The sequence below is a fragment of the Podarcis filfolensis genome (assembly GCF_964270895.1).
Source record: "Podarcis filfolensis genome assembly, chromosome: 3".
NCBI classification, from domain to species: Eukaryota; Metazoa; Chordata; class Lepidosauria; order Squamata; family Lacertidae; genus Podarcis; species Podarcis filfolensis.
The window spans coordinates 52,272,770-52,297,073 of NC_139606.1; the positions used below are offsets into that span (position 1 = coordinate 52,272,770).

Here is a 24,304-nt window from a genome sequence, read left to right on the forward strand (position 1 = left end):
GGCAGACTGAAATTTATATCTTATATGTTGAACAGGCAGTGGATTTATTGTAAACATGTAATAAGTGTTTTCTCCTTCCGCACATGCTATGCTTCACTCCCACAAGGAATTGGGCATCATTGGTACGTTCACCATTGTTAGAAATATCCTGCAGCATCTATACTTTCTGCATCAGCTTCTTACCTTGGAAAAGATGTGGCATGCTGTCAGAAACACATATGATATCCATAATTTTGTGTTCTATTGATCGTAAACATATATATCTATATCAATGTGCAAACATAAATGTTGCTCCCCCCCACACACTAACTAGAATCTCTTTTGAAAGCACTGCCAGTGCAAAAGATTGAATAGGAAAAAAACAGAGCAATTAACCATCTGCTTTTATCTTTTCAGCTCTTATGAATCTAATTTTTGCAACACCAGCAGCTGCAAAAGAACTTTAGCAAGCACAATCTCCAGTTTTTGGTCAGAGAGATGTCCTGTGCCCACTACCCTCGCCGTCCGGTGCATAACATTTGCTAGTGATTCTAGATATCCATTTGTTTCTTTGTTTCTGAAAACAAACAAGCATAGCAAAATGGCTTTGTTTTTCTTTGTGCTTGTTTGGTCAATACCACAAGGACAGATTAAGAGTTAGTATTGTGTTCGCCTCCTGTGGTTAGACACTGTTTTAACCTTCAAATTAAAATAAACATGTACCCTGTGTTCCAGTTAATTGCTAATTATATATAATCACCCCCACCCCCAGCTCAGAATATCCATTCTGCTTAGATTGTTTTGCCTTTCAGTGTCAATTTTACCATTCAAGGTAACAGAAGTATTACAATGTCTAGCAATGATGAAATAATAATATACTGATATAATTACAGATCACATGTGAAGAAATGTGTCTCCATATTCTCATTTGCTTCACCATTGCTATATCTAATAATGAGCTTGGTAGTCCCGTGCTTATCAGCAGGACAGCAAAGTGGAGCCACACACAGATAAGGTAGGGTTTCTACACATTTGGCAGACTCCCCAAGCTTGCAGAAAAATATTGGCTTGCAAATTAAAAAGGAGCAAGAACGAAACGGCATGGCAACATGGAATGTCAAAGGAGGTGTTGGGGGGAAATTGGCCTGACAAACCTCCGAGCTGTTTATATTACCTTGGGAGCACCAGATGATCACTTGGTACCTCCCAGTCTAATGATAGTGTGAGAGTTCTCTTTTGAAGTATTACTGTAACCTGACTGTAATGTAATTTTCTGCAGCAGCTTTCACCAAGCTACTGGCCTTCAGATGTTTTAGATTCCAACTCCCATCAGCCCCATCCAGCTTAGCCCAATGGTCAGGGTTGATGGGAGTTGTCATCCAACGATAACAGGGCGGCACTAGGTTGGCAAAGGCTGCTCTGCAGCATTTTCCTGTCTACTTGCTAGGAAGGCTTGTGGGGCTTGCATAACAAGAACATAAGCTGAAAAGAGAACTAACATAAAATATAATTGTTTTCAAAGTGTTATGCTTAGAACCTCCAAGAACACGTTGCAAAATACTGACTCAAGCATCACTTCAGCAAAGCTCCTGAAATAATGCTTAGAGCCACTTATAAACCTACACCAAGCATTGCCTGGAGGCTGCCAACTTGCGCCTTCTTTTACATTATCAAAGTCTTGATTTGAGAGCTTTGAATAAAACAATGAGCCTGATTTGCATGTGATGGTGCACTTTGATCCCCAACAGAAAGACAAGCCACTATAAATACTATTCTCAAAGATGTAAAACCCTATTATCCATGTGCCTGGCTAGTTTTAGCACACTTTTTTATATACTGAGGGGGAGGTGAAGCAAACGTGGTTACTGAGAGGCTGCTCCAACAGAAACATGTCCCACAGAGTTCAGCGCAGCTTACTGCCAAGAATGTGTGCATAAAGCCTAACACTATTGCATGCTACTTGGAAGTAAGCCTGACTGAGTTTAAAACAACATACATTAAAGCATAGCAGTAGCTATGGTGGGGGGACGACGACTAGCCAGGTTTCTTGCTGTAGTGAAGCCTCCAGAGGGGTGCAGTTGAGGCTCCCAGCCTGTGTGTGTATGCTAATGCACATGGGGGGTGCCATATGGGTATTTGACCCAGGTGCGATAGGGCCTAGTTTTGCCCCTGCTTAAATGATAAGGATTCATCAAAGTACACATTCCTCTAAGCAAGTGCCATTGCATTTAGTATGTTTGACATCTGGGTAACCACAGGATTTCCAGAGGGGTAGTTGTGCTAGTCTGAAGCAGCAAAAACAAGCCCTTATGTTTAATGACTAACAACCTTATTGTTCCATAGGCTTTTCTGGATTTAAAAAGATTATGCCATAACAAATTTGTTACCCTTTAAGGCAGGAATGGGAAATGTATGGCTTTCCAGATATTGTTGAATTCCAAAGCCGAACAATCTGAGGTAGCATGATCAGTGATCAGGAATAATGGAAGTTGCAGATAAACATCCTCTGGAGGGGCCACAAGTTTCCCACCTGTTCTTTGGGTACCACAACCTTCTTTTGCTGCATATGCAACCATACATTTAAAGCACATTTCACACCCACATGCATCAAATCCTGGGAACCATAGTTTACCCAGAACAACAATTCTGAGCACTCTTAGCAAGCTACATTTCCCAGGGTGTGTACACAGCCTTTGTTGTTTATAACCGCAATAAGGCTAAGAAAGAAGCTAGTTTGTAAAAGAAACTGTTGGTAGAAAAAAATGTAAAACTTAGTTTACTTATGTTTCCACTTTGTCTAGCTTGATGTTCAAAGCTCTTCCACTTTTCTGGTAGTACTGCAATACCTATAGTCTGGTCAAGCAAAACATTTTACTTGTACAATAGTACAGTCCTCTGCACTTCTACTCAGAAGAATGTCCCACTGAATTCAGCAGGTCTTATTTCCGGAGAAGTGGGTGTAGGATTGCAATCATAAATATATCGAGGAGCAGGCCTAATTTGATTGAATGGTGCTTACTTCTCAGTAGACAGTATTCCTCTATGGGAGGGTGAGGGTCTTCCAAGCAAAGTTTTCTCACCTCACCCCATTGATTTGGGCAGAGGCAGCAAAGTGGAGAATCACCAAAATAGACACTGAACTGAAGGAGGCAGAGAAAGCTAAACCTCTTGGCCCCGCTGGGGATACAAATCTTCCCACCACAGTCTTCAGTCTTCAGAGCCGCATATCAACTGATAAGCAGAGATAACTGAGGAGGGGTGTGGGGTTAACTTCAGTTCAAAATGCTGTAGACACACCTATAACTTAGCCTAGAAGTTGGCCAAGGGTGACTACAGACTACAGAGCTAAAAAATGTGGTTAGCTGATCATGCTGTATACACAACTGCTTGGGAGTAAATTATGTTGAATCACAGAACTGTCCAGTTGGAAGGGACCCCAAAGGCCATCTGGTGCAACCCCCTGCAATGCAGAAATCACAACTAAATCTCATTTTTGGTGGTGGTTTTGTGACTCTCCCAGTTACCTTCCTGCCCCAGGGCAGAACTTAAGCTTTCTTTTGAGTATGCATGCATTCTACCCTGAAAGCTTGAGGCAATAAATTGAAAGAAAGAGATTAAGTCTTTCAGACTCTTCTTGTTGATATCTGTCTATCTTGGGAGACAATGGAAGAGTGTGCCTTCAGGGGTCAGCCAAACTGTTGGACCAATATGGGAGAGGGTTAGTATTTCTGTTTTCTCAACATTACACCCCTCCAGGCAATACCAAGAAAACTCCCATTAAAATGGAATAAAAGCCTGCATGCCAGAATATCCTGAAAGTATACCTGGTCTCAAAAGGAAGTGTAAATGGAAAGCTTTTAACGCTGCTTCCAGAATATACTAAAGTGTGGAGGAATAAATGATGATGATAAATGTGCTTTTAACGAAATAGAACAACCACTCAAGATTCACTGCTCCATGCAAAGGAAAACTTAAATTTCCTAAGGTTTCAGAGATAAGGGACACCTGGAGCCCGAATCCCCCCCCCCCGCATTTCCCTCTCCTCATTTTAACTGCAACCTCGCACCCTGACATCCTGTATCATTTCCCCACCTTAATAAATAAAAAGTATCCTCAAATTCCCTTAATAGGGAGTGGATCCATTCGCTCATCTCTTCCCCCTGGTGGCCATAAAACAATAGTGCATAGCAACCGTGGTATGGACAGCGGAACAATGGGGATCGGGGGAGAACCATACGTTGCTTCCACCTGTTCCAAGGTGGAAACGGCCCCAGCGCAGCCCCTGAAAAATCCGGTCTTCGTCGCTCCATTTGCAAATGTCATCTACTGTATATAGGACTTCTAAATAAGACCCCAAACAACCTTCATGGAGCAGAAAGGCTATTCTGCTTAAACTGTCCCTTCCTCCCAGACCAAATTAAGGGCTAAATTGCAAACGGAAGCCTTGAACTCATTTGATTGGCAGACAGGCGGCTTGTGCTGTCTCTTAAAAACCTGTGTTAGGAAGAACAGGGGCTCGTGCTCTACGGAAACATTTGGGGCGGCGGCGGGACGCCTACTGCAAAATCCTGTATTTTCCCCTTGATTGCTATGGCCCTCTTTCACTTGCCTTGCGAGGAGCAAGTAAAAATATCTATGCAAGACACGCCTCTCTACATTTGTGTATACAGTATCTGCAATTACGCGCCCAAAGAGAACCATGAATGACAACAGCTTTAAAACCGGAGGTTTATATTGGCTGTTCCATTTTCTTATCTCTATGACCGACGCTCTGCCGTAAGCCCTTTCTCATAGAAATGGGAAACTAGGATCACTTCCACGCAGCCTGAACTTCCGATTTAGCTCTGAACGTTGCCATATGCGGGGAAGGGAATTAAAAAGTGACAAAATGTTATTCCCCCAAAACTATTTAATGCTGCTCCGCCGCGCAGAATATTTCAGTATATTGGCTCTGTGAGACAGAGATACAAATGCTTGCGCGATTGTTACGTTCTAAAGCTCTTAGCCTGTCCTATCTTTTTACGCCTGTTCCCCATGCCGCCGGATATGACGTCACCACACCGGGCGTAGTTCTTCTTCCGGCGCACAGGTTCGACGGACCCACGTGGAGACGGGTGATATTTTTCGGTGAAAATGGATTCCTTGGACCGGGTGGTGTAAGTACAGTTGTTTCGAAGCGTTGCGAAGCTTGTGCCCGTAATTGTGTGGTTGCGTTATTTTGAGGTCGTTAAGAAATGTTTAATTGCCCCTATAGGTTTGGCAGATAAACAGCCTTAGGCTGGTCAGGTCCAGTCCTAAGTAAAGCCCAGTGAGCTCGATGGGATTTACTTCCAAGGTTTGTTTCTTATTATGGCATAAGCGCTCGCGGGAAGCGCGGGAAGCACTTTCCTCATTCCGCGGATACAGAAATCAAGACATCATGCTACTGAATGACCATGGTTATAGTTTGAACTGCAGGCTTTACAGGTGTTATGACAACGTCCTTTTGTATCTGGAAAGCCAAATAAGCCATTGCTCTACTACTCCTTGGCTTAGGTGTAGAGCAGTGAAATGTCTGGTACTCTGCAGCTAAGCTGCTTTATCTATCAAGAAGCGTATTGTAATTATAAAGGCTTATAAAAAAATGGAGTGCACAGTCCTGTTCAGATTTCAGATAAGAGAGCCCATTTCATTAGTCGCTTTAATGGGCGGAGCCACCTCTGTGTGTATATAAAGAATTTCTTGTAGGCAGTGTGACCGCAGAGCCATAAAATGCAAGGGTGACAATCTGATATTTCTGCATAAACGTTCTTCTCGCATCAGTCCATCTATCCCTAGGGAATTTTGGTTGCATACTAACGTGTTCAGATGACTCCAGATTCGACCAGATCTTTATTCAGCTACATTTCGAGTTGTGTCAATATTCTTATTCTTGGAAGGCTTGGTAACAATGCTGAAATGAGGAATTGTTTTATTTGGTTGTCAAAGCATTGGACTTTGAGCCAGGGTGTAACCTAGACACACATAAAAACCATTCTGAAAATGCTTTTTTAAAAAAAGCATTTAGAAAAATATATTGAATTTTCCATAAGGCTCACCATCTAGTGTCACATTAAAACAGACTTTAAAAGTTTTATTTGCAGCTGTATAGCTGAGTCACAGGTAATTATGTGTGCTTGGGTGTGTGAGGTGTAGTTGGGGTGAAAGGACCGCGTGAGGGAATTGTGCCTTTGAAAGTCCCTGTTCCTTTGAAAGAGCACAACTCCTTTAACGTTCGTGTTTAGATCCTAGTATCCAGCACTATATCATCAATCTGAAGTTAATATTCCACTTTGAAAACTTCTAACTTCAAAACACTATTTGTGCTGACTTTAAAGTATAAAAGCATCTTAATAAGGCTTGATTTACCACTGTAAGTAAATAAATACAGCAATAACTAAATATTAAGTATATTTAATAGAGAACACAAAATTATGGGCAGTATTCAACTACCGTATTTTTTGCCCTATAGGGCGCACTGGCCCATAGGGCGCACCTAGTTTTTTGGGGGGGAAATAAATAAAAATCCCCCCCCCAGCCCCTAGAACAGGCTGCTATCCGCAAGCCTTGTGAGCCCGGTGGGAGTTCCCGCCGGGCTCTCAAGGCTTGCAGACATCTGCCCGAAGCCCGGGGCGCCCCCCGTGCTTTGGGCTGCAGGCTGCCTCCCGCAAGCCTTGCGAGCCCGGCGGGAACTCCCACCGGGCTCGCAAGGCTTGCGGATAGCTTCCTGAAGCCTGCATTTGCCCCATAGGACGCACACACATTTCCCCTTCATTTTTGGAGGGGAAAAAGCGCGTCCTATAGGGCGAAAAATGCGGTAATTTGTTGGGCTAGTGCAACAGGACTTCACCATCCCTCCCCTCATGCATGCCCCATGTCATGCCCAAATCTGCTCTGGGGGGTTGGGGCAATCCCAATATGAGGGATGCTAAGGGGAGGATATGGCAAGACGGTTTTGCCGTGCAAGAACAATCCTTGTACTGATGGGACCTTGGGCTATGTTGAACCCAGTTTCTTTATAGATGTGCTCAAATACTTTGTGAGAGCTGACTCTGTGTCTTATAAATTCCCATGGCAGAAAGCCCAAAACTAAGAGGGCCAAAAGGTTTCTTGAGAAGAGAGAGCCAAAGCTCACAGAAAACACAAAGAATGCGATGCTAATAAAAGGTGGAAATGCAACTGCAACAATAACTGACGTGCTCAAAGATATTGTAAGTATGATTGGAATTTGTGTGTGTGAAATAATGGCTAGAGTTCTGGGTTGTGTGGGAATGTGACTTGGAGAATACCGTATTTTTCCCTCTATAACACGCAGATTTTTTCTCCTAAAAAGTAAGGGGAAATGTCTGTGCGTGTTATTGAGCGAATGTGTGGTCCCTGGAGCTGACTGTCCCAAGTACAGGGCAAAAATCAGGCAAAAATCATATCGCGCCCTCACAGAGGACAGGAGGCTGCTGCTTTCCTGCATTCTGCCTCAGGGTCTTACTGCCCACCCTCTTCTGTTTCGTTACTGTGTTTGCTCAAACGGAACAAAGAGCAGGCAAATCCCCTCCCCTCCAGGCAAGCAGAGGGGAAAGCAGAGCGTCCTTCCCTCTAATTCCTCTCCGTGCTCCGTGCTCCGGTGCTGCTGCTGCTGCTGCTGCGTCTAGGGACTCGCAGGCAGCGGAAAACATGCAGGAGAGAGAGAGAGAGAAAGAGAGAGAAAGAGAGAGAGAGGGCTGGCTTGGGGGGGGGACTTTTGCCTTCCTTTCCCCCCCTTTAAACCCCTCTCTTGCATTCTTAGCCAGCTGCTTCTCCGCACACCCCTCTCATGCTCCTTGTCCCTTCTATGTTTTTCCTTCCCTCCCCACTTAAAACGTGGTTACAAAGCACGGATCCACATGGATCCTCAGGATCTTTGCATTGGGTCACCCCAAATTCACCATCAGATCACATAGCAATGATCTGATGCAAAAACAGGGCTGCAATGGTGCAAAAATGTGGTTACAAAGCACGGATCCACATGGATCCTCAGGATTTTTGCATTGGGCTACCCCAAACTCACCGTCAAATCACATGTCTGTGGCCACAGCATGAAGCACAAAAATGATACATCCACTGTTTCATTCGGATTTTTTTTCTTGTTTTCCTCCTCTAAAAACTATGTGCGTGTTATGGTCAGGTGCGTGTTATCGAGCGAAAAATACGGTACATACTCGGCATTATCTTTTAAGTGAAGTCCTCCAAGCGCTGGATTCCAAATGGCCTTACTTCTGTTGTATTAATAGGGTATGCTTAATCTCTGCCAATTCCAAAATTTGTTGCAGAACACTTGGGATATGCAGCCCAAAAAATTCTTGTTGGAATGTTGATTCTAAACCCAAATCCACAGCACCTGGAATTATTGATTGTTAGTATATTTGGAGGATTTTCTGAAGCTGCTCTTTCCAAATGATCCTCTTCTGGTTCCCCCCATTTTACTTTCCTGATGAATCTATATTTACTTCATTCATTTGGAGGTTTCAGGGTGGTTTACAGCCGTATAGCTACTGCAATAGAAAGGGGCCATATATTTGGACCAAGGAGAAAAAATAATAGCGTAATGAAGAGAGAAGAAAGTCCTTTTTTAATTTTTAATATTTTTAATTTATTTTTATTAAAGATTTTCTTGATTTACAAAAGTACATGCCTTGTCTCCTTTTTCAGGTTTTATAGTCTTTCTTACAAATCAGTTACATTTGTTGTGAGACCTTAGTGTTGAGTACAGTATAAGGCTGGGGAAGAAGATGGGGGAGAGGAGGGTGGGGTGGTGAGGCTTATATTCTTTTATATAGTGTACGTGTGGGGTTTTGTATCAACATCAACCGGGTAGGTTCTATTTCTATTCGTTTATTGTATTTCCTTGATAGTGAGAGATATGGGGGGGGGCAGGGTGTGGTTGCAGAGCTCCCTGATGGATCGATCCATTATCAGAAACCTGTTGGGAAGCACAGTACACCGTGAAATCCTTCAGGCACTCCTTAATCTGTTTTATCTGTTCAGACAAGCACTCCCCCCCTTCTATTTAAAGTGATTTGTCATAGAGTGGTTCACGTTAAAATGTTATCTCTAACTTCTATTTCCTTTTGTAGTATGCGCTGAAAAAGCCCTTTGCTGTACTATATAAAAAGTAAGTGCTTTCCCAGTTAATCTAATATGAACTTGTATGGCATAATTTAAGAGCAGCTAATACATACATACACGTGTGTGTATGTGTGTGTGTGTGTTTGTGCGTGTGCAGTATTCAGCAGTGTTAGAAACTGGAACGGTATGTCTAGGTGCCATTTCCCCCCACTTTATATTTTAAAGAAAAAAACTCAAAAGTGGTTTACAACACATTAAAACTTCAAATAAAACACTCCAGAATAAAACAAATTCAAGCTTCAAGCAAAATATTTCAGATCCTTCTCTAAGTAATAGTTGGCTCTCCCCGCATTTATTCAACTACTTAATTTATAGAGCTGCTCCATAGCAGAAGTACTCTAGGAAGCCAGTGTGGTGTAGTGGTAAGTGTCAGACTAGAACCTGGGAGACCAGGGTTCAAATCCCCACTCAGTCATGAAGCTCATTGGGTTACCTTGGACCAGTCACTGCCTCTTAACCTACCTTTTGGTTAATGCAAGAAGTTAAGGAAGAACTGCTTAAATGTGGCATGAACTTAACCTATCAGATTCACGGGTAAAGTATGTTGTGATGCCTTCGAAAAGGGCTAGATATATTTATGAAAATTGAGTCAGGAATTATAAACTGATCAAATGGAGCCCTTATCTACAGAAACAGATGTTGTGGGACAACCACCTTACTTGGTTAGTGTGTTGGACTAGAACAGGCATGGCTAAACTTGGTCCTCCAGCTGTTTTGGGACTACAACTCCCATCATCCCTAGCTAACAGGACCAGTGTTCAGGGATGATGGGAATTGTAGTCTCAAAACATCTGGCGGGCCAAGTTTGGCCATGCCTGGACTAGAACAAGGGAGATGCATTAGCTGACCTTGGCCAGTTGCTAACTCACTATCTCAGCTTAGCCTATCTCATAGGGTTGTGTGAAGATGCAAGTTGGAAACCGTGCCAATGGCAGGTTTACGAGGGCCCTAGGGCAAGACCCCTCCCTCTGTGGGTCTGTTTCCTCTACCCATTATCATTAGATGCTCCGTGTTGTCCTTGTCATAGCTATCATCTGCTTGCATGCCAGGCAGAGAGCCAGTGGCAGGTACTGCTCCTCACCACCACCACCACCATCTGGGCTAGAGTGAGATGCAGAGAAGGAGGTGGGACATGCAGGTTGCAATGGTGAAGAGGAGGAGCAGGTTGTCAGTGGTCCCCTGTTGGGATGTGGGCCCTTGGCAGATTCCCATTCAGGCAGGTCCTTGAGTAGAAAGAATTACACTGCCCTTGGAAGAAAGGTGGAATGTAAACAGAGTAAATAAGAGCATTTGGTTGATCCTTGATAGAGTTGATGTGATATATTGCATGGGCCTTTGCAGTGCTGCAGCCTTCCTTCAGGGTGTTCTGGACCAAGATTCCCAGTAAGGAGTGCCAATGGTCACGGATAATGGGAGTTGAAGTCAAAACAATTGGAATGCACCTGGTTGGGGGAAGGTTACTGTACTACACTAAATTTAAGTGGTGATGAAGCTCTGAACTGATAAAGAGAGCAAGAGTCTTTCAACACAGTGTGCCTCAAACTTCAAAGTCGATCTTGTCACGCCAAAAAAACCCAAACCTTTCTGTTCTCTCTAGAAAAAACATTGCAAGACCATTTGAAGATCAAACCTCGCTGGTAAGTATACAAAACTTATATGTCCAGTTGGAACAAATGAGCTGTCTTCATTACACGGCTCTCAACAACAAAATAAAGATGGATTCAGAGGAGACTGATATGCTGTGCTAGTATATGGATCCACTTCATTTTGATTTTCGTAAAACAAACACTGCAATCTTTTTTTTCCTGCCACAGTAATTCTCTTAACAGTAGTTCTTGGCTTCTAGGCAGAACTTGTTGAGGAGGAGACAGAGGATCCTTTATGTTTAAATTCATTAATGGCTGTGTTTGATTCTGAAATATTCAAATAAGCAGCTTCCATTCTGTATTGTGACTTGGGAAACATGACCTATTGTGAGAAGTTTTTGAAATGAGAAAATTGTTTCCATAGAGTCAACCTGAATGAGGGCTGCTCAAGGCAATGATGGGTAAAACAGGAACAATCTGCAACTCCATTCTGTTTTATACCTTGCTCTATCTCAAAAACTCAGGCAGATAGCAAACATTCACCCAAGCTAAGTTGAATATCTGGGCATTTCCCTAACCTTTTCAAACATAAAGTCATTAGGTAAGTGTTGTTCTGGAGGATCTGGATTTGGAATGTCAGTCTCTTATCTGAAAAATGCAAATAACTTTAAAATGAATGTTTATAGTGCATATTAGGTTTCTTAATAGATGAAGAACATGTGTGATTGATTTCAGATTTTATTTTTTAAAATTTAAACCTCATGCCCTTTTAATCCAAAGTTCTAGGATCCAAAGTGCCCCAGACAGTGTTTTGCACAAGGGGGGGGGTGTGACCGTTCAGCGCTCCCATTTCAGAAGCACACCCTCCCCCATGCAAAACCTGGATTTTTCCAGATCACTATCATCAACTTTCATCAGCCCCAGGCAGCATGGCCAGTAGTCAGGGGTGTGATGGGTGTTGTAGTCCAGCAACATCTGGAGGGCCACAGTTTGCTCACAGTTGCAATAAGGCATGAGAGCTTGTGGCTGGAAAGAAATGTTTGTACCCTCACCTTGTGGGTGAGAGAGTGTCTTGCATGTGAATTACAGAAGCAGTCTGTACAAGCAGGCTGTTCAAGAATCCCAAGACCAAACCCAACTGGATGCACACACTGGGTTTTCTGGATTGCCACCCATGTCTCTCCTGCAGACTTTAAATAAAACGTCATAATATTCCAACAAGGCCAGTTAGGTTTAATCTTGAGATAAGCAGCTAGTTGAGTTTCCTCCTTTGGCAGGATTTTAAAGTTGCTCAGGAGCAGAACATTCTTCTGAGGGATTGGCATTCAGCACTGCAATGTGCTTTTTATGTTGCACTTTGCAAAACCTTCAACTGACGTCTTTTATTAACAGGAATTTTTTTCCAAGAAATCTGACTGTTCTTTGTTCCTGTTTGGATCACATAACAAGAAGAGGCCTAATAATCTGATAATAGGTAAAGTTGTTTCTTTTTTGTGAGTTGGAAGAAATAGATTACCAACAAGATCTAGCTAATGTGAGAATAAAAAGATCAGTGCTCTTCTGCTACTTTGACCTTTTTTTACAAATAAGTTTGGAGGAAAGTAACAGCAGTGTGCTTGAAAGATTCGAAGCAGAATTAGGCTTTCCTGTTACATACTGTATTTTTCGCTCTATAAGATGCACCAGACCACAAGACGCACCTAGTTTTTGGAGGAGGAAAACAAGAAAAAAAATATTCTGAATCTCAGAAGCCAAAATAGCAAGAGGGATCGCTGTGCAGTGAAAGCAGCAATCCCTCTTGCTGTTCTGGCTTCTGGGATAGCTGCGCAGCCTGCATTCACTCCATAAGACGCACACACATTTCCCCTTACTTTTAAGGAGGGAAAAAGTGAGTCTTATAGAGCAAAAAATACGGTAATTCGAACGCTTGTCTGCTTTTGTAGATATGTCGGTTGGAGAGCTCTTGGTTCCTCTGTAACTTCATTATCATTTTTCCATGTTGATCCTACACATGGAGAGGAAGTGGGATTGGCCCTTTCCCCCTAAGTTTTATGCATGCAACTGAAGACAAGAATGGGCTGTAGGGCCTGTATTTTCAAGCAGGAACTCTTGCACAGCCACGCATGTTGAATCCTTGCCTTCCACCAAATGCTTGCAGGTTAGGGGAAGGGCCAGCAGAGGGCATGGGTGAAGCACTGTCAATTCAGCCAGCGCACATTAAAGAAAATGAGGATAGAAATTTTGGTGCACTGATTTGGTTGTGACAAGAAGAGCTGTCACAATTTGTTTAGCACTTCTGATTTGTGCAATACTTTCTATAGTTCATTGCCTTCATCCATATAAATATTTTGTTGGGGAGCAGAACTAGTGGCCAAGGCTATGCAGCGAGTTGGTGGCAGAGGTGATGGAAGTCTTAGCTTACTGGTTTTTCCAACATGCTGAGATGCCTCTCTCAAAGGAGAGGAATGCAGAGTCTGAAATGTATATCGTTTATGAAGACAAGGTTGCCGGTTACTCACAAATGGTTAACCGTTACCTGGCAATACTTACATCTATATAACTTGTGGTATTTAAATATGTACACTGTAATCCTATTGTGCATCTGTCTCTGTGCTGAATATACCTTTTTAAGGAGAAGATTAGATTCACTTTCTTTTCTTTGGCAGGTCGCATGTATGATTATCATGTTCTGGATATGATTGAACTGGGTATTGAGAAGTTTGTAGCTCTCAGAGATATCAAGGTAAGATGCTGTAAAACCAGTAGCTTATCAGTTGCTTACCAAATGGATTGGTGGCTACATATCCTTAAAATGAGGAGTGATGTGGAGAAGTACACCTAAACTATATATTAGGCATTATTCATTCATTTATTTAAAACATACCTATATTTCCCTTCAGTTCAAAATTTCTAGGACTAAAAAAAAGGCAATAAAACAGTTAAAGTGAAAAGAATGACGGAAGCAGGGGAGGGGTGGTTCAGCTTAGGTTAAAAGTGATGGAAAATACAAATGCCTTTGCCTACTGCCTAAATGTGGATATTTAACCTATTGTTTATGCTGTATGGTTTGTAGATGGTATAGGAATATGAAATTCCTTTTAGTGAGCTCTTGTCACAGAGTCTTGTGGCCCTCCAGATGTTACGGGCCTACAACTCTCATCATCCCTGACTTGGCCATGCTGACTGGGACAGATGGCAGTTGGAGTCCAGCAACATTGGGAAGGCCACAGGTTCCCCGCCCCTGACTTAATACCTAGACCTGGCGAGGCTTCTCCATGTGAAATGCTATCAGGCAGTCAGTACAGATTAAGCCAACTAAAATATTTGTACCTTACGATAGCTACGTTTCCCTCTTGCTTGCATTGGGGTTTTGTGTACTTTTTATCACTTATTTCACTGGCAGTTTTCTGAGGTATTGCTTCTTCTCCCACTGCAACACTTCGCTTTTTAATCTTCTGATTCATTTATTTTTTTTAAAAAACAAAATTAATAGAACAGCAAGTGCTCTGAAGGGACAAAACCTATGTTGATATTTGCCGGTGATGCTTTCGACATCAGTGAAGAACACAGGAGATTAAAAAGCCTTCTAATTGGTAAGTATTCTTAATTTGCATTTTTTGTGCAGCAGAGTAGGAACTCTTGCAGTGCTGAGTCATGGAAATTTTCATATTTGGGATTTAGCCGTCTGTTGGGAGTACTAAAATGTGAAAGGTTGCGGTGATTTATGTTGTTTTGTAAAGTTATGTGGAAGTTTTATCTTTCGGTCAGTAACCCAGGCGGTTTTGGGGTCATCTGTTCTTTTTTTGCAGCAGGGGGTGGGGTGGGAGAACACTGAGAACTGTCCTATGAAGAAATGAATCTGTAAGCTGAAATAGTTGCAGCCTAAGTTAAAAATCAAGACCCAGTGGATTGCCTGGGAACATCCGATGCATTACGGAAGCTCAGTGAGTGTGGACTTGCTCAGGACTGTGGCTGGGAAGGCCCTGAAAGCCCTGTGTAAATGTGGTGTGTGTGTGTGTGTGTGTGTGTGTGTGTGTGTGTGTAGAATCCTTGGCAGATGGAAATCAAGCCTGCAAATATAACTTCAGATTCGTAAGTTTTCAAAGTCATATTGGAAGTCGGTATGACATCTAAACTCCATCATTGGTTACTACTGCCCAGTTGCCCAGTTCTTATGTCAGAAGAGAGCGACTGGATGATCAGGGAGATACAGTGGTACCTCGGGTTACAAACACTTTGGGTTACAAACGCTGCTAACCCAGAAGTAGTGCCTCAGGTTGAGAACTTTGCCCCAGGATGAGAATGGAAATCATGCAGTGGCAGTGCAGCGGCAGCGGGAGGCCCCATTAGTGAAAGCATGCCTCAGGTTAAGAACGGTTTTGGGTTAAGAATGGACCTCTGGAATGAATTAAGTTCGTAACCCAAGATGCCACTGTATTCCTAGTCAGATGGGGGGTCCTCCTTTTTTAGATAGAATAAAATTGGAATGGGTAATTTGTGTTTATTTCCCTGTAGGCAGTAAAATATCGAATTAAAATATTGTTGCCTAATCCCAGTCTTGCTTTCTATTAACATACCTCATTTCTAGCCCCAGGAATTTTAAAAAATACCCTAGACTATCTTCTCCTTGTGGAAGAAGTGAACAACCTGTGCAAAGTGAGCGAGATAGTTTTCTCTCCCTCTCTTTATATCTGTGTAGTTCTTTCTCTCGCCTTCTTTTTCAGCCCTTCCATTCTTCCCTCTCACCTGGCTTTCAACATTTTGTTTCTCTTGTCATTCAGCATTCTTTGGCTCTTCAGTCCCTGCTGGGCTGTTTTGGGGAGTTCCATTAGGTTGTTTTTCTTCTTAAAGGCTTTGTGTGTACTTGGCAACCTTAGAATTAGCTAGAATCTGCTTATACTTCCCTCATGTGATTACGCAGTACAGTTTTGGCTGCAAAATTTTGCGAGCAGGAGAAGATTAATTGACTATGTAAAGGCAAAAGAATATGAGGAGCAAGAAGTTTCCCATGAAATCATAAAGGAGTAGACTGGATTTTCTACAGTTTGACCTAAGTGGAACTGTTATTTATCTGACTGGTGAAAAATAAACATTTTGCTTTGGATTTCAGCTAAAAGTAAATGGCTTTTAAAAAGCCACTGCCCTTGTAAATATCACATTCTGCTTTTAGCCCACAGGGAATATCAAGCATCAAATAAACTCTTACCAAAGCTATGTAACCACATCAATGTTCTTGGTAAACAACTAGGTTTCTGTTGACTTGTGAGCCATTGGCCGGTTGTGGAGTTTGCCCATTTGAGTCATGTGACATTGCTGCTGAGGGAGCACGGGTTGGGAAAATGAGGTCATAAGTGTTATGCTAGAACAGGAAAATTCTCCTGGCCCCTTTAAATGTTTTTTTAGGGCATGTGTGCTAGCTATACATGTGACATGGCTACAGTTTCCAGAAGCATATTGAATTTGAGACAGTTTTCTGACACTCACCCTCTTCCTACTTTTAATAAAAGCTTTGCATTCTGACAGATTGTAAATCAGTTTTCTGTGAGCATTAGTTCCTCTCCTGTGACAGCACTGTTTCATTAATCTGTTGGCATATTCTGAATGATAGCTTTGCATTCTGACAGGATTGTAAATCAGTTTTCTGTGAGCATTAGTTCCTCTCCTGCGACAGCACTGTTTCATTAATCTGTTGGCATATTCTGAATGATATCAATCAAGACCAAGATGAGGAATAGTTGAGCACAAATGTCACTCAAATAGTTGAGCACAAATGTCACTCAAAGGAACATTACTGGGTTCTGAGGTGAACTCAAATGACGTGAGTCCAAGAGTATCTCTCCTACTATCGATGTGCAGGTTCCTCCTCTTCCCCACCTGGATAGAGAGTCAATCAGACAGACACCAGTCACCTGTTCTGGATCAAGGGACCCCCATCCATTTGGTGTAGCGTGTTCAGAGTTGAAGCACCACATGTGCAACCCTAGGCACTAGAGCAGTGTTTCTCAAACTTGGGTCTCCAGCTGTTTTTGGACTACAATTCTGGTCATCCCTGACCATTTGTCTTGCTACCTAGGGATGATGGGAGTTGTAGTTCAAAAACAGCTGGAGACCCAAGTTTGGAAAACACTACACTAAAGGGATTTTATCCTGAAGCACTCTTAAATGTGAGCAGCCTAATTCTGTATATAAACAGAATTAAATGGCTCAGGACTGCAATACCTCAAGGACCGCCTCTCTCCATATGAACCTGCCCGGACTCTGCAATCACAATCTGAGGCCCTTCTTCATGTGCCTACTTCACGAGAGGTCCGGAGAGTGGCAACACAAGAATGGGTCTTCTCTGCAGTGGCTCCCCATTTGTGGAATGCTCTTCCCAGGGAGACTCACCTGGTGCCTTCATTCTACACCTTTATGTGCCAGGCAAAAACGTTCCTCTTTAACCAAGCCTTTGGCTAATTAACATCCCATACTCTCTTAAATGGAGGGACACGGGTGGCACTGTGGTCTGAACCACTGAGCCTAGGGACTGCCGATTGGAAGGTCGGCGGTTTGAATCCCTGCGACAGGGTGAGCTCCCATTGCTCAGTCGCAGCTCCTGCCAACCTAGCAGTTCGAAAGCATGTCAAGTGCAAGTAGATAAATAGGTACCACTCCGGTGGGAAGGTAAACAGCGTTTCTGTGCGCTGCTCTGGTTCGCCAGAAGCGGCTTAGTCATGCTGGCCTGGAAAAACTGTCTGTAGGCAAACATTGGCTCCCTCGGCCAGTAAAGCACCGCAACCCCAGAGTCATTCATGACTGAACTTAACTGTCAGGGGTCCTTTACCTTTACCTTTACTCTTTTAAATGTGTTTGCAGGACGGGATGGGGAGGGTGGGAGGTTATTGATTGGAGGGGGTTGTTTCTTGTTTTTCTTGGTATTTTGTGTTTTTCTCTTATATTTTTATGTTGTGAAATGGCCTGAGATCTATGGAGGAAGGGCAGTATATAAATTAATAAATAAAATAACCCTTTTGAATAGGAATTGCATTGTTCCACACAACCTTTATATATTTAAACATAACTGCATCTTCTGAGCATGTGTGAAACTGCTCAGTTTAATCAAAGGTGTCAACCAATATGCTCTTTCAATGTGCATAACTTGTAAGTTTTAGCAATATGGCTGGTTATAGCTCACAGACGGTTGGTTTTGGAAGAGCACGAATTGTTAAGAAAGCAAAAGGGGAAGAAACTGGCAAGAACTCGGAGAATAACGTAATAGAACAAAAAGAATTTTCTGAAACTTAGCACCTTTATGTGGATTTTGATTTAGCAGTGTTCCTGTTGCTATAGAACTTTGGACTAGTGCCAGTTTAAAGATTGGATGCCAAAAACATAGGAAAATAATATTTCAAAAGCTACCCACATAAAACATCAGTCATGGGCAGAGAAAGCTTGACACAAGAAAATATTTTCTCATTTCTTCAGTTAGAAATCTGTTATTTCAAAAGGATACGTGTGAAAACGTATTAAACTGATCACTGGTATATTTGCACTTCATACTTTTGGTTTGGCTGAAATAACCAAGGAAATGACACTGAGAAAAATACAGTTGACTCTGGAAGCTAGAAGAGAACGGAACATTTAGCACTATGGTACTTTTAAAATTGCAGTACTGAGACTTGTTTTTGTTAACATGCCTTGTACTATGCTTCAAGGCCACGTTCTTTCTGTGTTCCTGGCTGAAAGTATAGTCCAAATCCTTCTCTCACAAGCTATATGCGGCCTCAGAAGAGTGTCATGGTCTATTCCAGTTGAACAGTTATGCATACATCCCAGCACAGGTGACTTTGTTCTAATGTGTTGCTACTGCACAATACTATGCAAAATTGTTAAGGGCCGTTTGAAAATAATCTGGGCATACCTGTCCTGCATAATTTCAGAAGTTGTTGGTTCAGGGTTGCTGATCTGAACTAGCAGCCCTTATTTGTACGGATAAGAAATTGCAGAATGTTCAAGTTGCGCTCTCTACCTTGAGTTTATGGCTCTTGGTTTGGCAGGGAATGCTGCATTCTAAGCATCCTCTTAATGTCTCCAACTCTAGTCACATTTTGTTTATATTAATTCAGAGATATTGTTTTAATTTTATCTTCTCTCCTCACCCTCTAAAAAGAAGAAGTTAATATTCCTAAAAGAGGGATAGTCGGTGTAACTCAGATGTTATTGGACTACAGTCCACATCAGCCCCAACCATCATGGTCAAGTATGATGGTAACTACGGTATAATCCAGTAAGATCTGGAGGGCATCACATTGGCTCTTCTTGTCGTGACACAAGCTGGAATTGAGGTTCAATTGGAGAGTCGTCTTAAAATGTACATATTGATAGTTGTTGGAGGAACTCAGTGCTCAAGATGAGATTTCATTTACAGTGGGTTTTACATCTTAGATATGCCTTGAAAATGAGCACATACAGATGGTGCCCTAGGTTGGGAAAACGCCTCCAATTTAACATTTTGAATCTATTGTTTACGGTGCATAGATAGGTCTGTGCAGTGATTACGTTTGTCCTTGGTATCAACAAGCATAGACCAGAGATATCTTACTTGTGCTTTCCCCCCTCATCCCTAAGTCTCAAGGAGGTGTGAGCATCTTCTGATCATAATGACTATATAAAAACCATAAAATAGCTTTTGTGTTTCTGTTAAGTTTTACCACGTTTGATATCATTTTGTAGACCCAAATATCTTGAATATGTTTTGTTTCATTTATGTTTTACATAACTTGCACTATTAATAACAGAAATGCGTCAGGGCTGGGAGGCAATTCTCCAATTTGGTTGTTATAATTAGTGCCAAACATAGGGGGTGGGGGAAGTACTGTTAATCAGCCACTGCTAACTCTTATTTTCCATAACACATAATCTCTTGCAACCTCAAAATTGTCCACTAGTGTCAGCTGTTTGGTGTGTGTGTGTGTGTGTGTGTGAGAGAGAGAGAGAGAGAGAGAGAGAGAGAGAGAGAGAGAGAGAGAGAATCAATCTATTTTTGAAGTGAGGTATTGTTTTCTGTTCTTTCAGTCCTAATTTTCACAAACATTGAAATATGTGGAAAAGCACTATTTTAAAGATAAAGGTCTTTAAAAGTGTGTGGTTATTTTGAATCCTCCTGTTTTGGTTGTTGCATGTGCACTGTTTGACCTGAACTGTTTTGGCCTAGTGGCTCAAAAAAAAAATTTCTCTTGTGCCAGAATATTTTGCTGGTTGACAGAATTACACATCTGGCTGCAAGTGGCGATTCTATTTGCAGATCCCTGATCTTGTTTCTTTTGGCTGTCTAGAAATGGCTCTTGCTCTTTTCCCTCTTTCAGATTTTTTCAGAGGCCCTGTTGTGCCCAGCATTCGCCTGGCAGGCTTAGAACACGTTCTTCACTTCACAGCCATTGATGAAAAAGTCTATATGAGAAGTTACAAGTAAGTCTCTCATTGCCGATTTTTTGCTATTATATGCAATACTAACATGCTTCCTAAGAATTAGATTGTGTGAAGTGCTTTGTAGGATTGAGTTAGAGCAGGCATAGGCAAACTCCGGCCCTCCAGATGTTTGGAACTACAATTCCCATCATCTCTGACCACTAGTTCTGTTAGCTAGGGCTGATGGGAATTGTAGTCCCAAACATCTGGAGGGCCAGAGTTCACCTATGCCTGAGTTAGAGTTATCAGACAACATGAACAGATTCACTGCATGCTATCATACTGGAGCCAGGTGGCTAGCGCCTCCTAGAGGTCAAGGCAGGAATGGCATATTTTCTAAAACTTATAAAAATAATTTCCAACGTGTTCTGCTCAAACTCTTCAGCTTCCAAATTATTTTGGAATATGAGAATTTGCCTTTGTACCAAGTCAGACCCAGTGGTCCTACCAGCTCAGTATTGTCTGGCAAGCAGCTCTCCAGGGTTTCAATAGAGAGTCTTTCCCAGTATTACTTGGAAATGCTGGGACTTGAACCCAGGACCCTCTGCATGCAAACCAGATGCTCAGCTATTGAGCTATGGAATATATAGTAAAAACAAAACAGCTAAACGTTTGTGTAAAAATTCTACTGGTGATTGGAAAATGTGACAGTGAATGGTTTTTTAAAAACAATATTAAGGAATGATCATCCTACTAATTTATTCGCCTCCAAACTAAATGACATTTAAATATATGTACTTGCTTGTAAATCTATATGACATTCATTCCAGGGAAGCACATTTTAAGAGCAGAGCTTTAAGTGGCAGACAAGTATAACCTCGGTGTACTTTAGCACTGCAAAGTAAACAATAGCTTGCCCCAACACAGAAAAAGCAGTACTAAATGCAGTGCAAATGGGGCCAACACATGTTGTGCCCTGCAAATAGTGATTTGCCTGTGGGAGTAGCTGGTTGGAGAGGGCCACTCCTGTGCCCTTAAGGATGCATGTCATGGGGCAGGGTAGTCCCAGTATTTCTGCCCACCTTAGTCCTTCCCCCAAAGTCTGTTGTTCAGCATTCGTGCCCTGTGTTTTTGCTTTACTTAACATTTGCACACCAGCATTACTGAACCAGTCACACAAGCCAGGGCATCAATGGCATCAGGTTCAAAGATGGTAAGATTTGGTTGCTAATGAGTCATGCTGAACTATCAGGATCTTAGTAACTGCTTTCTTCCCAGAAAAAAAGAGCATGTGTGCAATAGTTTCTTATTGGAAGTAAGTCTCTTATTGGAAGTAAGCTTCCAGCCTGCACAAAACTCTGCAGTCTAGAAAAGCACATTGCCCAGTCATGTTGGTATTGCATCACTGTGGAATGCGAGTGAGGGGGAGGTTGATTGTTGCAAGGCATCTGTTAAACATGTCAGATGAGAAGGCAACTTGTTCTTATCTTTTTAAGAGTACTGTTGAAAAAATCTGGTTGCAAAATACCAAGGATTGAACTTGAAGACATGGGTCCATCGCTAGATTTGGTGATGAGGAGGACCCATTTGGCCTCAGATGATCTTTATAAGTTATCTCTAAGACAGCCCAAAGCTCTCAAGGTATGTTGGCACATCTTTACACCCCTGAAAGCTTTTCCATAAGAGAAGAGATGTGTAGATTTCTCGTCTTCAATGTTTACCCTTGATGTAATCAATGATCTTTAGTAGGTTTTTAAAAGATTCCTTGACATCAGGCATGTTTTGAATCTGCATGCCACTGTTAGGTCTCTAATTTAATTGGAATTATTTGGATGCGGCCTTAATTTGGAAGGTCACTGCTGCTAGTAATTCATATTGTCACTAGTGCTCTGTTAAAGGGCTGTCTCCTCCTGTAACTCCCAAATCACTGCTTCTGGAGTTTTCTGCCAAATGAAACCTCATGCCTGAATAGAGTTTTAGTGGGTGGCTCTTCTAAGTTAGTAGTTTGTGAGTTGCATCCAGTCTTGGTTTTTGTCCTTAAATGCAACTGTTTTGAAATGTTACAAGGGATGGTTGCATTATACAAATGCTAGATGTCATTCTAGAGAAACTGTAATGCTTTCTTATTTTTCAGCCAAAGAAGAAGAAAAATATTTCCCATGATGTCTTTGGTACAAAATATGGACGGATCCACATGCAGAAACAGGATCTGGAAAAATTGCAGACCAGGAAAATGAAGGGTTTAAAGAAGAGGCCAGCTGAAAAGAAGACTGAAGATGGAAAGAATCCAAAGAAAGTAAAGTTAGAATGATAGGCTGCATCTGGACTGAGCGCTTGAGCTGGCTGCTCCTTTGATTTATTCATTTAAATACCATATACTTCTGAAATTTATTTTGAATGGGTTTTCAGGCAAAACTACTTGGTTGTTCCTGGAAGGCAGGGAGGTTTTAAAGGGAGGAAATAAATATGTATTGCTTAATTTTTGGACAAGTTTCTTCTGATAAGCACTTGAAACAGATACTGCCAGCCATTGCTTCCAGCAGTGGCTTCCAGCCATTCAGGATGACTTGTTCTACTCTTAATTCTCTTCCCAGCCCCTGTTGCCATTAAGTTTTCAGAATATGGCATTTATGTTTGTGCTTTTAAAGACATTATCATCATGGACATGAGCAGAAATACATCTGTACTCTGGATTTTTAAAAAATAAACATATTTGGATATTCATCACTGGGAAAGCCATTACCTAGTTCCGGGTGTGTGTGTGTGTGTGTGTGTGTGTGTGTGTGTGTGTGTGTGTTGTTGTTGTTGTTGTTGTTGTTGTTGTTGTTTAGAGCATCAGCAAATTGGCTTATGGCTGTTATATTGAACTACAAAATTCTGTCTGTATAAACAAAGAATTCCAGGTTGCTTTGACCTTTTCATCCTATCCTTGGATTTTTCCCTAATCAGGCAGTGCTTTGTCTACCCTTGCTATTGCTTACATGATAAGCTAGCCTGGGTTAGAAAAGAATGAAATGTAGAGCCCAGTATTTATACCAAGAACTTTTCTCTTTCAATTTTTTTTTAAGTAATAAACAAATAATAATTGAATGTTTGAATTTGAGGGGTTGGAAGGCTATTGTAACTGCAATATTTCATTTGACTTCTATGGTTTCTTACTGAGATAGTGTGGTTTTTCCAGTTCTGTTGGAACAGTTAGCATCTGAAAAGCAGACATAGTTCACAGGTTTCCCTGCTATGGTGAAATGTATTTCTATTTAAACTACAGGAATTGTTTCTAAATAGCCAAGGATGTCAAACTGTCTTACATGCTTCTCAACAAGATGGAAATGTACAGTTTTGATGTACCCCCATTCCTTAAACTAATTGCAGAGGTGTTGCAGTTTGGGTCTTAAAACTTGGGTTATGAAACAAGTTTGCACTTTCTGTCAATTTCCCAACCTTCTATAAATCTCACTCCTGAGGCTTCTCTTTTAGGATACCAGACCAGCGGATCACTGCTCCCCTCTAACTGGTTTGGGATTTCTCTTCTATCTCCAGAAGATCTATCCCTTCTCACTGAATTGAGACCCAAGTAGAGTCTTCCTTCATCACTCCCGCTTCTCCTTTCTCAAATTCAGCTTCCTAGTTCTCCCTCGTCTGTATGCTCTTAGAAGACACCAGCCCCTTAGAAGACACCCAGCTCAGACACTTCCTTCTCTGGCTGAAAATCTTCCCTCAGGGCGAATTACACACAGCTCAGAGGCTATACTCCTAACCAGCTGAACGCCAGGGACCCAACTCTCAACTGTTTGTCTCCGCCCCCTCTGGCTAGCTGTACCTGCAGCCAATCAGAGTGAGGTTTCCAGCCCAGCACTCTGCAAACTTCCAGACTCTGGCCTACCTGAGCTTTCTGTCACACCAACCTTTCCTCTGAGGAGCTCAGGGTTCTCTCTTCCACCATTTTATCCCCACATCATAGGGTGGTTAGGCTGGAAGGCAATGGCTGGCCCAAGGTTACTGGGTGATTTTAGGAGATATAGGGAGGCTGCAAAGGGAAGGAAAAGCCCTGTTCCGCAAGTGGATGTCCACTCACGCTACATTCGAAGCCACCAATAAGAATTAGCACATGTAAATATTATGCAGATCTTTGTCTTTGTTCTGGTGTTCTGTGTTGAGATGCTTTCTTCCTA

At 42.1% G+C, this 24,304-nt stretch overlaps 1 protein-coding gene and 1 long non-coding RNA gene across 2 annotated transcripts in view; one reads left to right on the forward strand and one right to left on the reverse strand.

Moving 5' to 3' along the window:
- The first annotated feature begins 4,986 nt into the window (after positions 1-4,986).
- RPF2 (ribosome production factor 2 homolog) lies at positions 4,987-22,856 on the forward strand. The gene is made up of 10 exons (XM_083608677.1): positions 4,987-5,135; positions 7,076-7,208; positions 9,108-9,145; positions 10,757-10,796; positions 12,138-12,219; positions 13,412-13,488; positions 14,239-14,338; positions 20,090-20,192; positions 21,629-21,773; positions 22,267-22,856. Exons 1-10 carry the CDS (start codon positions 5,113-5,115, stop codon positions 22,441-22,443), a joined length of 918 nt encoding a protein of 305 aa, XP_083464803.1. The 5' UTR covers positions 4,987-5,112; the 3' UTR covers positions 22,444-22,856.
- The window catches only part of LOC310760355, a 31,740-nt gene continuing 21,800 nt past the window's right edge, over positions 14,365-24,304 (reverse strand). The window contains exon 3 of the long non-coding RNA XR_014546917.1: positions 14,365-16,058. This is a non-coding gene — a long non-coding RNA (uncharacterized lncRNA). The remainder of the gene's footprint in view (positions 16,059-24,304) is intronic.

Bases quoted from the DNA above. Each gene is read 5' to 3' on its own strand.
- RPF2 (XM_083608677.1), top strand. From the start codon at position 5,113: ATGGATTCCTTGGACCGGGTGGT. The intron at 9,146-10,756 runs GTAAGTGCTTTC...TGTTCTCTCTAG, and splicing joins TTTGCTGTACTATATAAAAA to AAAAAACATTGCAAGACCAT. The intron at 12,220-13,411 runs GTAAAGTTGTTT...TTTCTTTGGCAG, and splicing joins GCCTAATAATCTGATAATAG to GTCGCATGTATGATTATCAT.